Source organism: Salvia hispanica, chromosome 6, assembly GCF_029641045.1.
Source record: "Salvia hispanica isolate PSC_SH4W2 chromosome 6, Shi_PSC_v1, whole genome shotgun sequence".
Classification (NCBI taxonomy): domain Eukaryota; kingdom Viridiplantae; phylum Streptophyta; class Magnoliopsida; order Lamiales; family Lamiaceae; genus Salvia; species Salvia hispanica.
The window spans coordinates 31,009,202-31,021,966 of record NC_142697.1 but is presented as its reverse complement, the minus strand read 5'-3'; the positions used below and the strand labels follow the sequence as shown (position 1 = coordinate 31,021,966).

At 33.6% G+C, this 12,765-nt stretch overlaps 2 protein-coding genes and 2 non-coding genes across 4 annotated transcripts; all 4 read left to right on the top strand.

The window, feature by feature from the left end:
• Nucleotides 1–2,361: 2,361 nt before the first annotated feature.
• Nucleotides 2,362–2,445, top strand: LOC125208757 (small nucleolar RNA Z221/R21b). The gene has a single exon (XR_007174234.1). It is a non-coding gene; the product is annotated as a small nucleolar RNA Z221/R21b (small nucleolar RNA).
• Nucleotides 2,446–2,927: 482 nt separating this feature from the next.
• On the top strand, nucleotides 2,928–3,011 carry LOC125208735 (small nucleolar RNA SNORD96 family). The gene has a single exon (XR_007174214.1). It is a non-coding gene; the product is annotated as a small nucleolar RNA SNORD96 family (small nucleolar RNA).
• Nucleotides 3,012–5,149: 2,138 nt separating this feature from the next.
• Nucleotides 5,150–6,715, top strand: LOC125208066 (pathogen-related protein-like). The gene is made up of 4 exons (XM_048107614.2): nucleotides 5,150–5,678; nucleotides 5,753–5,885; nucleotides 6,040–6,341; nucleotides 6,430–6,715. The coding sequence occupies exons 1-4, from the start codon at nucleotides 5,544–5,546 to the stop codon at nucleotides 6,556–6,558; spliced, it is 699 nt and encodes a 232-aa protein (XP_047963571.1). The 5' UTR covers nucleotides 5,150–5,543; the 3' UTR covers nucleotides 6,559–6,715.
• A 4,111-nt stretch (nucleotides 6,716–10,826) lies between these two features.
• Nucleotides 10,827–12,752, top strand: LOC125208655 (pathogen-related protein-like). Its single transcript, XM_048108308.2, has 4 exons — nucleotides 10,827–10,989; nucleotides 11,065–11,197; nucleotides 12,027–12,328; nucleotides 12,402–12,752. The coding sequence occupies exons 1-4, from the start codon at nucleotides 10,855–10,857 to the stop codon at nucleotides 12,516–12,518; spliced, it is 687 nt and encodes a 228-aa protein (XP_047964265.1). The 5' UTR covers nucleotides 10,827–10,854; the 3' UTR covers nucleotides 12,519–12,752.
• The last annotated feature ends 13 nt before the right edge of the window (nucleotides 12,753–12,765 follow it).

Genomic DNA, 12,765 nt, shown 5'->3' with positions numbered 1-12,765 from the left:
TGACCGTGGGGATCAAGTAATAATAATAAGTAATTATAATAATAATAATAATAATAATAATAATATAAAAATTTATTATCGACGGTTGTGATTGCAAAAATAACTCAATTTAAATCTAAAAATTAGATTTAGGGATCTGATGCTCTAGAATATGGCATGTGGCAGTCGATTTAAATCGAAAAATTAGATTAAATAATGGTGAACGTGTAATCTTATTATTTTTAGTTAAACGCGTGCTCCTATTTTAGTGCAGTTTTTTTGTGAATGATAGTAGTTAATTTACATAATTATATGCAGTCCATATCTTTGTAATCTTATTATGATTATGCCAAATCTTAAAATTCGTCTATGTAAATTATTTGTTGAACATCGCATTTTCGTTTGTAGTACTTATCGTAATGCGTTTGTGTATTTTGTCAATAAGATATCAAAATAATAAACAAAACCGAATGCAAATATTCAATGGTTATATTTCAATATAGTATTGCATATTGCAACATAATTCGTTTTAAGTCGTGTAAATTGATTCTATATTATATTGATTACATATTTTCCAATTTTCTGACGTGGGAATTTGAAGTTATTACCCATTAAACTTTGACAACAAGATCATAAACACACAGGTCACAAGTCACCATAAGTCTTATTCAAAATTGCACATAAATATTGAAGAACGTGCAAAGTAATTGGTTGACCCCCGAGCTACACAGGTCCATCAAACCTCAGCTCTGATACCAATGCGAGAGTTCGGCGATGCACACCCGAATTCACATCACAATGTTTATATACTAATGAAGTAGATGTCGCATTTATGTATTTTGTTTGCAAATTTTCTAATTCTTTGATGTAGATGGTTTGAAACTAATGTTATTAGAAATCGCATTAAAATTTGCATATTTTCATGTTTAGATACAAATAGAAATGCATACATTCTAGCCCGAAAATGACAAATTGTTTAGACATGAATTTGGAACGAAAAGAATGTTTTGATTTAGAATTCTAGCACAAGAACTGAGTTGATGCTGCTAGATTCTTGGTATGAAGAGATATTGTTGATAAGAATTCTGCTTGAGGGCTCTCGAGATTAATAAGTCCTATGTTTCAAGGTAACTTTCTTCAAACATTTTCATTTATGCATTGGTGTATTATTTGACATGATTTATTTCATGGTGTCCATGGCCAAATGTGGCAAGTTAGCACTTCAAGCCATCAATAGAAGACATCTTCCGAAACTCCGCGGGTCACTCGCCACAAGACACACTCCATCCATTCCACTTTAAATGACATATTTCTGAATATAGAATCATCACTTTTTCTACTTTTCTCTCTCTTACTTTATTTCCTCAATTTTACTCATAAAACTCTGTGCTGAATTATAAATTCTCCATTTAGAGTGGGCCAGAGGAGGGAGTCGTATTTTTTTAATTAATTTTTGTTTTTTTTATTTCATTTCAATTCAGATTTTTGTTTTCACAACTCTTTAATTTTTTTTCGTTGTTTAACATTTTTTGATTATCTTTATATTTATTTATTTACTCATAGTTATTGAATATAAATGTATATTCTCGCATCTCTAAAAGTTACATATTAGTTCGATGTCGAAATAATACTCATTTGTTTATGTATTCATTTCTTATATTTTTAAAATTATAAACATAAATATATTATTTAAATTATAGTAAAATTTTTGAGCTTGATTGAATCGAAGGGTTAGCGCCCAAAACCTTACAATTTGGGGTTAAACTTTAAAATTTATAATCAGTATGGTCTGTAATCGAATAACTCGACAACTCGAGCAGGTCGGCCCGATTACAAACTTAACTCTGCATCCAAAATACTCGATCCCGTATGTGAACTTATAATTTCACATATCGGGGCGGGATTAGATATACTTCCTCTGTCCGCTATTAGGAGTCCAATTTATTGGCAGCCCAGATTTTAAGAAATGTTAAGAAAAGTGAGTGGAAAAAAGTTAGTGGAATAAGGATATCTCACTTGTATATATTATTTTTAAATAAATGTGAGTGGAATGAGTTAGTGGATGGTGATACCCTATTACCGTAAAAGTGAATCGGGACTCCTATTCGCGGACGGAATGAGTACTCTTAATTTGTGGTTAACGACTTATGGGGCCTTGGATATGATCACCGCTCCATTAATATTAGACTTTTTAACTTGTCAATTTGGGCCCAAAAGGCCCTATACTTAAATGGGCCTACTAAACCACTAGGGTTTCCTCTTCAAGATCTGCGTGAGTGTGTATATATATTCAGATCTGCACAACCATTGTACTATCACCGTGCCCCCCTTTCGATTACTGATTTTTTTCTTATGACAATCTTTTAGATTTTGTGTTTGATTTGGCTGTGATTGGAATTTAGAGAATGTCATGCACCACTCTGATCTAGTGATGATAATCTCTCAACCCATACAATTTCTGAGCCTCATTCTATTCTAATTTCAAGAATTTTCTGATCTGTTTGTTTTTTCTTTCCTTAATTGATTCATGATTTTGAAAATTGATTTGGAGCCAAATGATGCGATCTTTCTTGTAAAAGAAAGTTCAAACCATGATGCGGACCGTACATCAGCTCAATGCTTCTGGGGATATACTTTGGTCACTGATGGTTCCTTCCATTGCTTTACATATTTTCGCAGTTTGTTCCAATTGAATTCGAATTTGATTTTCGATCTGTTTTTTCGCGATGTTTTATTGATAATTGGGGCGAGCAATTATTGATGTTCGTATAACTCAGTGTGATTCGTCGGTAGAGAAAGCTTTAGCCGTTGTTGAGATTGCGATTTCCGACGGCGAGCGTTGTCATATCCTATCGCCTTGGGTAGCGGGTTGCCGCCATTATCTCTTGGGATTGGCCATGAGAAAAACATTTGTTCCTTTTTTTACCCTTCCATTTTCGATTTATCAATGGCCAGTGATGAAATCTATTATCAAATTACACCATCTTTCGGGACTGATTTTCCCGTGATGATATTCTGCAATTCTGAGGCTATATTTCAATATTTTAATTCCAATTTTACATTAACTTTGTAGCAGTAAATCATATTATTAGATCGTCCGGGCGAGGTAATGGACGAGTGCCACTGCAGGCCGACGGACGCCCGTGCCCGAGTGCACGCGTTTTTCATTTTTTTGAATTTTTTTCACTTTCTATATATACTCTCTCATTTTACATTTCATTCACACCATTCTCTCTTCTATTCTGTTCTCTTTTTCGCTTTATCTAAAAGAGTGAACTGCCTAATTAGGCCCTAGACTTGTAGCGGACTTGTAGCGTCTCACCTTTGCGGTACCTAAACAAAAAAAATATCATCAGCGGTATCCAGACTTGTAGTTATGCACGTTTGAGGTTTTTTGCATTTTTTGATACAGTTTTTGGACCTTTAAACCCCCAAAAGGGTGAAGGGTAAATTTGTTAATTCATTCTTCATTTTGCTGACATCACACTCTCTTTCACAGTTCCATTTTTATTTTGTAATTTTGCATTCACTCTCTCTCCTGGGGCGGATCTCCTCCTATCCAGAGCCATGACAATAAAAATTGGGTCGAAAGCTGTATCAATATATGGAGAGAAAGGAATAAGGAGAGAAGAGATACATTGAGCTCATTCTTGGTTGGCGAGCTCATTCTTGGTATTGGAGGAGAGCTGAAGAAGGTGCTAAAATATTGTATGGAAGGAGAAATCACAAGTTCATCTAGGTATGGCTCTCCACTTATCTATCTCTAACCTATTGTTACATCACCGCCACGATGTTGCGGAGCTCCGGCGCCGGGCTTGCCTCGTTCCTTCCAGTGGTATGCCTATTTACCACCGGCTTCTTCCTCGTCTGGCTTGCAACCTTCAAACTCCTCATGCTCGCCTTCCACCAAGTCCCTCTCTCTCCCTCCCAAGAATTCTAGCCGTTGCTTGTCTCCCAATCAAGCTCCGTCAAGATGACTAAAAAAAAAGACACCGAAAGGGGGCTCCAAATCACTGACTTATTAACAAAGAGTGAATGAGTGCAAAAATACAAAATTAAATGAGAATTGTGTGAGAGCGAGATTGATGTCAGCAAAATGGAGAATGTATGGATAAATTTGCCCTTTACCTCTTTGGGGGTTTAAAAGTCCAAAAACAATGCTAAAAAGTGTAAAAACCCTTCAAACGTGCATAACCTACAAGTTTGAGTACCAGCAAAGGTGAGACACTACAAGTGAGTACCAGCAAAGGTGAGACACTACAAGTTTAGGACCTAATTAGGCAGTTCACTCTATCTATAATGAGTCCCGGCCATTTCCAAAACCCGTGCAGCGCTGTTGATGATGTACCTAAGAGGACGGAGATCACGGCCAGTGGCGGCCAGATGCCGGTGGATCTGAATGTGGAGTCGGTTGCGAGTTCTGACACACCAATGTGTTCTGTTGGCATTAAAACTTGTTTCAATTCATGTTTTTGGAAGGTTTATAGTAGAATTGCAAAAAATTTAGGTCCTTATAAAGTAATTTGAATCATGCCCTATTATATACCTCTAGAGTTGTTCTACTCTCGTGATTTATAATCCGTAGTTGATAGTTGATGAAGAATAAATAGTCTAATTAAACAAGGTTTGTTCGTTGAGTACGAAATTGTGAATGATAGTAGTCCTATTGCTTAAAATCATGGTTCAAGTAGTGAATCCACAAATGAGGAAGATAGTATTATCTCTCTCACACCAGTGCAATGGTCCTGACTCAATTTAACATAAGAGGAATTTGAAAATTATCGTAAAACATGATACTGTAAAATAAACCCGTATACACTCTAATAGCTCCCAATAACTTACAACCTTAATTACCTCACAATCTTACTGCATTATTGTATATTCTTTTCTAAATTGATAATTAATTCAATACCTCAATAATTATTTTTGAAATATAAATAACTAGAATATAAAAGGCTTTATTTTTTTTCAAGAAAATATTAGAATTCATTGATATATTAATACAATGGATACATAAATTGAATTTTTTTAATTTACTATAACAAACATTTTGAATTCTGTAAACATGTTTACAAATTTCTTAAAGTGTGTTTATTTTTTAATTTAATACAAATTGTAAATTAGATATTCATTGTCATCATCTACATAAACTGTTGGAGTTATTGTATTAGATTCTAATTTTACTCAAATTCAGAATAAACTGTATATGAACAATATTGATTTTTGGCATGCATCGTTCATCTATCTTAATCAACACCCACTTGAGGTCAACAATTAATTGAAAATTGAAGAAATTTTAATTAAGATGGATCCACATAATTTGGTATCAATTGCTGTGTCAGAAGAGATTGCAAAGTTAAATTATGAATTCGCCATGTGCATATTCAAACCACGGTAGCTGAAGAATCTTTAAACAAAGTTTCTAAATTGACTTCTGCAATTGGAAGGAAATTTCATAACTCCGCCAATGAGAATGGACACAAACTGTTCGATGAAAGTACCCTCTTTATAAACCAACTCACATCTCACTCACAGCATCACCTCAATCCAATTCAACAGAAAACATGGCAGCTTCCAACGACGGTGGCAACAAATACCGATCCTACCTGACCCCAGAGGATCTCAAGACCACCCAATGGAGAGCTGCACCTCCCGATTACACCGTCATCGATAAGTTCTTCGAAGAAGGCAGAACCAATGTAAGAAGCATAAAACCATATATAGCCCTCCTTTTCTTACATTCAAGATTGATTTTTTTTCTTCAATTTCACAGGTATGGCCAGCTGGATCATTGGAAGAGTACGTTCAGCATCTTGTCAAGACATGGGAGATGGAGTTGGTACATAAGGCCAATCCAGATCAGTACAAAACACTTGATCCCAAAAAATTTGTCCTTGGCATCAATGGTATATGCATTTCTTATGCTAGAAAATTCATTTCTTTTTGTGTAATTTTGTCAATTGATTGTTTAATTCCTAGTGTAGGATTGATCAATGTTTCGTGTAGAAATGATATGTCAATCCGTGAGAACTGACTAGTAAAAGTGGAAGTAAATTGTAGGGAAGAAGTATTTCACTTTGGAGGAAACTGGGAAGATTGGGGGAAGCTACAATGTGTTTCTCCAGACATCACTGCCACCGAAGCTGAGATTCTACGACCCTGATCAGGAGACGTATGAGTCGTCCCAGACAGCGTTCAGGCAAGTTTTCCCACGAGGATTCGCTCTAGAAGTCGTTCAAGTTTACTCGGGGCCTCCAGTGATTGCATACAAGTATAGGCACTGGGGTTACATGGAGGGATCTTACAAAGACCTCCCTCCAACAGGGGAGTTGATTGAGATGTTTGGAATGGCCATTTTCGAGGTAGGAATGATCTTATCATTTCTTTGTATGTTGTTTATGTGATGTTGTGAGATCTAAGGTTGTTGGCAATTGTACAATTTTCAAACAGTTGAATGAAGAATCGAAGATTGTGAAGGTTGAGTTCTTCCATGACCGGGGCGAACTGTTGGCGGGCCTCCTTAAGGCCAAACCTTCGGAGGGCATTGCAACGCCCTCCGGCTGCCCCTTCATGGCTTGAGGAGAAAAATGATGTGTTTTTCTTTTTTTTTTTTTAATGGAATGAATTTGGAAATATGTGGGGGAATGTGTATGTGTGTTAGCTTTTGAATAAATTTTTCAATCGGGATTAGTCTTGTATTCTTCAATTTGAAAATGGAAATCTAATTTCTTGCATATTTGAAGTTTTCTTCATTCTGGCTAAAATTGGGTTGCAATGTATTTGGCCAATTTTATCAATTTTTTTAGGCCTAGTGTGTTGTAGTCGAAATAGACACCTTATAACCAGATCACAGTTGCAACATTTAATTCCATGGAGATGGGAGTTGGATATTGAGCACACAATAGTGCTCTAATGATACGTGTCCTAACTTACATAATCATTTCAACCATTTTATCTATTTTTCTAATGCTTCATTAATTTTATTAAAATCTCATGACATCTACTAGGTTTATAGACAATGTATGATGCATATTTACAGCACTATATGAAAATAAATTACAGTCAAGATAAAATTTTAATTCATTTAAGGTACTGTTTTCACTTTTTCTTTCTCATTTTACTTTTTCGAGCCTCAATGACATTATTGAACTCTTTTTTTTTTTTTTTTTTTTTTTTTTTTTTTTTTTTAATTTACCACGTTGTTAATATGTTGTGATTTCTATTCATGAAAAAATTGAAGTAACCGAGTGAAATGAATTTCAATATTTTAGAAAATGTCTATGAGCAAAAACTGTTAATAAGTTGGGGAGGAGTGGCGCAACGATTAAAAAAAAAATCAAAGATAATTATCACCTCTCCACTCGGACCAATCAAGTACTCCCTCCGTTCCATAGTAATGGAGGTGTTTCTTTTCGGCACGGAGATTAGGAAAAATTGTGTTAGGTAAGTTAAGTAAATAGAGAATAAAGTGTAAAATGAAAAAGGTAGAGAGATGAAGACTGAATAAAGTGTAAAATGAAAAAGGTAGAGAGATGAAGACTGAATAAAGTGTAAAATGAAAAAGGTAGATAGATGAATAGAGAAAAAAATAAGAGAAAGTAAAGTAAGCGTGGAAAAATGTGTTGACTTTTTACTAAACAAAGGAAATGACTCTATTTCTATGGAACTTACTAAAATGACAAAATGACTTATTACTATGGAACGGAGGGAGTAGAAAATATAAAAAAACAATAAAGAAAAGGACGAGATTTATGTGGAAAACCCCAACGCGGGAAAAAACCATGGGTCCAACTCCGAGCTACATCCACTATAACAAAGATAATGGACCAACGCAAGGGGGATACAACTTCTTCCCTATCGCCGAATGTTTTGTGAAGAGAAGTTGAAAAGTTAAAACATATATACAATCACCAAATACTTTTATTATCTTAGCAAATGTTGGGCAAAATAAATTCCGCCTAAAGCTTACAAATGTGCATCTGCATTAAATGTGCCATTGGCGGTTAATAGTGCCCTTGAGGTTGAAAAGTGCAAAACAAGAAAGAAAAAGTGTAAAAACGTGAAAAATACATCAAATGAATTAAAAGTAATTTTATCTAGGGGTGTGCATTCGGGTTTCGGTTCGGTTTTTCGCCTAAATCGAACCGAACCCGAAAAACCGAATTTAGGCTAAAATTGAAACCAAACCGAACCGAAAAACCGAAAAATCGAAAACCAAAAACCGAAAACAGAACTTAAAAAACCGAATCAAACCGAAAAAACCGAAATTTCAAAACAAAACTGAAAAACCAAAAAAAATAGTATATTTTAATATATCTATTTTATTTTATTTTATATATACTAATAGAATATAAATATATAAAATATAAAATTAATATAATATATATAATATTTATTATATAAAAATATATTAGAAGAATATATATTATATATATGATATAATATACTAAATTAATAGGATAAAAATATATAATAATATATTTAAAATATAATTTGGTTTTTCGGTTTTTTTTTTTTTCGCCCAAACCGAACCGAACTGAAAAATCAAAATTTTTGTATTTTTAAAATCGAACCGAACCGAAAAACCGAAAAAACCGAACCGAATTTTAAAATTTTGGTTTGGTTCAGTTTGGATATTCGGTTTTCAGTTATTTTGCTCGCCCATAATTTTATCTAAACACTGCGGTTGTAATTTATTTTCATGAAGTATCGCAAATATGCATCCAACATAGTCCAAAGACATTTTTTTTGCATTTAACTTTTAAGATTATTTTTTTTTGGACGGAAGTTGATAGCATTAGATATGTAGTTAACCAATTGAATTAAGAAAGGAGGTTTTAGTGCGACACGTTTAGATGATGAATTTGAGTTTGACGATTTGCAATCTGATTCTTCTGATAACCGAGAATCGTTTGCTGTAAAAATTTACCCGAAAGAAAAATTGAGTTTTAAAATCTTTTCATATTCATCGGTCAAATTATTCCAAAATATAAATAGAAGAAAAATATCTATCTTTGACTACAATCTTTTATTACGGCGCAGACTCAGAATATTATCTCGGGTTTGAAAAGTGAAAGCATTTCTGAAAAAAATATGTGTATTGGGTTTGAAAACTAAAAGTATTTCTTAAAAAATTATATTAACCTCAGTTTTATACACTATCGAGTTTGAAAATTCTTTGAGGTTCTTGAAAAAAAAGTACTAGTATAATACTGAAAATTATAATAGTATTTTAAAGTTTGACTTAAAAGCTTAAAGAAAATTATGTCACAAACCTACTATTGCTTGACTGAAAATGTATTTAATTAGTAAATCAAAATTACAAATTCAATAGCAATTGCACCTGTTAAAATATGGACATGCTTATTTTTATTAATTACTATAATCCAAATTTTAAGCGTACAATGAAGTCTTATTTTAAAAAAAATTACAAATGCAATTCGTATTTTGTTGTTCACTTAGACCAAATTAAAATTTTAGGCTATATCGATTAAGCTGATTTTTAAAAGCAATAATATGCTTATAAACATGCACGTTGAAATCTTCTTTAAATGACATAAAAATTAGGGATGTAAATGCACCCCGCAACCCGTAGACCGGCCCAAATAGCCCAATAAATATAGAGAGCTAGAACTGAGAATTTTCAACCCGATAAAATTACAATCCGAATAGCCCACAACCTAATAGGGCTAGAGCTGAAACCTGGTGGGCTGGCCCGGTGGATGGACCTAGGTACAACTATTATCAATTATTTCTTCATGTTTGGCACATAATTCCATTTCATTATTTGATAACGTAAATAACTATAAAAAATCAATTTTATGTATTTAATATACATTTATGGTGATTTTTATTAATATAATAATAAATAATTAAATTTAAAAATCATACTATTAACAATATAAAATATTCTATTTCTAAGTATGATATAAATTTTTTTAAAATATAATTCATTTTATTTACACAAATTTTAAATTAGTACTACTACTATTTACTTATGTTTGACTTTAAATATGTATCTTAAAATTATCATAATTATAAGATCTAGTACATGCTATAAAAATGACTATTTTTTATCATTATGTATTGAATTGACCACATGTTAATTTTATCGGTAGCAACCCGATTTGTCCGATGGGCAAGTCCGAAACCCAATCATTTAGGGTTAGGGCTGAATATGTACAAACCTATAAAATTACAATCCAATTAGCCCGCAATCCCAGTAGTTGGCCCGAATCCACCCGCTAAGTTGACCCAATTGACATCCCTAAAATAATCAAGGAACATTCTTTTAAGTTGTCTAAAAATTGACTTATGTGTTAGTACAAAATATAGTACTTAATAATATTGAAAAATACAAGCTTTATTTACAATACGATTAAGTTCAATTTAAAAAGTCCTTATAAAATCAGAGATGCATTATATATATTATATATAGTCCATAGCGAATTTGCAATTACGTATTTCAGTTTAATTATACTCTTAGCGTTGATATATTTATTGTTCCATATAAAACTTGAATCTTTGAGTAATTGTGTAATTGTAAACATAATAATGCTAACTAAAAATAATGACCAATCACCCTAAACAGGTTAATATGAGTAGTGCAGAGCAATTATTATAGTATCTATTTTTCTATGGATTGTTGGTATGTTAGAACATTAGAATACTATTTTGCATTAGAATGGTTAACCATACTTAATAAACAAATTTTAACCTTTCTTGCAATGAATAAGCAAAATTTCGAATTGACTCTTGCAATTGCATGGAAATTTCCGAGTCTGTTTCTTCTTATAAATGGCGTTGCATCCAATCCTTTCGACCAAACACATCTCACTTATAGCAGCATAAGCTCAGCCCTATTCGACATAAAACATGGCAACTTCCAACTTTGGTGGCAACAAATACCGGTCCTACATGACCCCGGAGGATATCGAGACCACCCAATGGATAGCCGGACCTCCCGATTACACCATCATCGATAAGTTCTTTGAAGAGGGAAGAACTAAAGTATGCTTACATGAAACCATAATTAACCCTCCTTTTCTTGCATTCAAGATTGAAATTATCTTCGTCGTTTCATAGGTATGGCCAGCTGGATCCTTGGAAGAGTATGTTCAGAATCTTGTCAAGACATGGGAGATGGAGTTGGTGCATAAGGCCAATCCAGATCAATACAAAACATTTGATCACAAAAAATGTGTTCTTGGTGTCAATGGTACATGCATTTTCTTTTTATTTTTAAGCTATTAAAATGGTTTTGTGGTGGTTGATTCTTTAATTCCTAGGATTGATCTATGTTTCGTGTAGATAATCGGTGTATATCTGTTTTCACCAAATTGATTTTTGGTCAGTGAGAAATGATGTGCTAAAAAGTGTGTATCCGTGAAATCTTTTATTTATTTATTTTGAGATGACATGTCAATCTGTGAGCATAGGCATATTCACACGTAAGGCCCTACCAAACTATTTTGTCCATTTTCCTATTGTCGAATTTGTAGAAATTGCTTTAAAATATCTCTATCCCTAGCTAAGTTGACGTTACTGAAGACTAAATTAGTACTCTATCCGTTTCACTATAGTTGATGCAGAACTTTTGGGCACAGAGTCTAAGAAAGGGATGTTGGATATGTTAAATAAATAGATAAAAAAGTAAGAGAGAGGAAAATGTAGAGAGAATAAAATATAAAGTGAATAAAGTAGAGAAAATAAAGTAAGAGAGAGTAAAGTAAGAAAGAGAAAAGAGTTACCATATATGGAAATGACTCAACTATGAAGAAACTTTTCGAAATGATAAAAATGACTCAACTATAGTGAAACGGAGGAAGTAGGTGTTTGAGGTATAAAATAAGGACCGAAATTGTATAAAGAAACAAATGCTAAAACGTAAATTTTAAGTTAACCTTATCCCATATTTTAATATAAGAAAGCATGCTCAATAAAAGTCTCTACCAATATTTTTTCCAGCGGCATACAATTTACTTGTCAGTGCTCAATATTTTTTGCCTGCAATTTGTCCTTGAGCGCTGACAAGTTATAAATTGAAGGGAAGAAGTATTTCACTTTGGAGGAAACTGGGAAGATTGGGGGAGGCTACAATGCATTTCTCCAAACATCACTGCCACCAAAACTGAGGGTGTACGACCCCGATCAGGAGACAAATGAGTCTTCCATGGCTGCATTCAGGCAAGTTTTCCCTCGAGGATTCGCCCTTGAAGTCGTTCAAGTTTACTCGGGGCCTCCAGTGATTGTATACAAGTACAGGCACTGGGGTTACATGGAGGGCTCTTACAAAGACCTCCCTCCAACAGGGGAGTTGATTGAGGTCTTTGGAATAGCCATTTTTGAGGTTAGGAATTATCTATCATTTCTTTGTATGTTTTTCACGTTATGTTGTTGACAATTGTACAATTTGCAAACAGTTGAATGAAGAATCAAAGATTGTGAAGGTCGAGTTCTTCCATGACCGCGGTGAACTGCTGGCGGGCCTCATTAAGGCCGAACCTGCAACGCCCTCCGGCTGCCCCGTCATGGCTTGATCATTTCGAAAGTGAGAAGGAAGTGATCTGTTTGCTGATGTAGGGAATGTCTTTGTGTGTTTGCTATTGAATAAATTTGTCAATCAAGATTAGTCTTGTATTATTCGATTTAAAATAAGAGAGTAGCTATCATGCAAATTTGAAGTTATTTCTATTTCGCTAGAAATGGATTACTGCATATTATTTGTATTTGACAATGTATACTATTGTAAATCCACAAGCTCAACATTTAAGATTTACCACAGTT

Excerpts from the sequence above, each read along its gene's own strand:
- LOC125208066 (XM_048107614.2), top strand. The coding sequence starts at position 5,544 with ATGGCAGCTTCCAACGACGGTGGCAACAAATACCGATCCTACCTGACC. Across the intron at positions 5,886-6,039 it reads ATTTGTCCTTGGCATCAATG|GGAAGAAGTATTTCACTTTG; the intron begins GTATATGCATTT and ends AGTAAATTGTAG. Across the intron at positions 6,342-6,429 it reads TTGGAATGGCCATTTTCGAG|TTGAATGAAGAATCGAAGAT; the intron begins GTAGGAATGATC and ends ATTTTCAAACAG.
- LOC125208655 (XM_048108308.2), top strand. The coding sequence starts at position 10,855 with ATGGCAACTTCCAACTTTGGTGGCAACAAATACCGGTCCTACATGACC. Across the intron at positions 10,990-11,064 it reads TTGAAGAGGGAAGAACTAAA|GTATGGCCAGCTGGATCCTT; the intron begins GTATGCTTACAT and ends GTCGTTTCATAG. Across the intron at positions 12,329-12,401 it reads TTGGAATAGCCATTTTTGAG|TTGAATGAAGAATCAAAGAT; the intron begins GTTAGGAATTAT and ends ATTTGCAAACAG.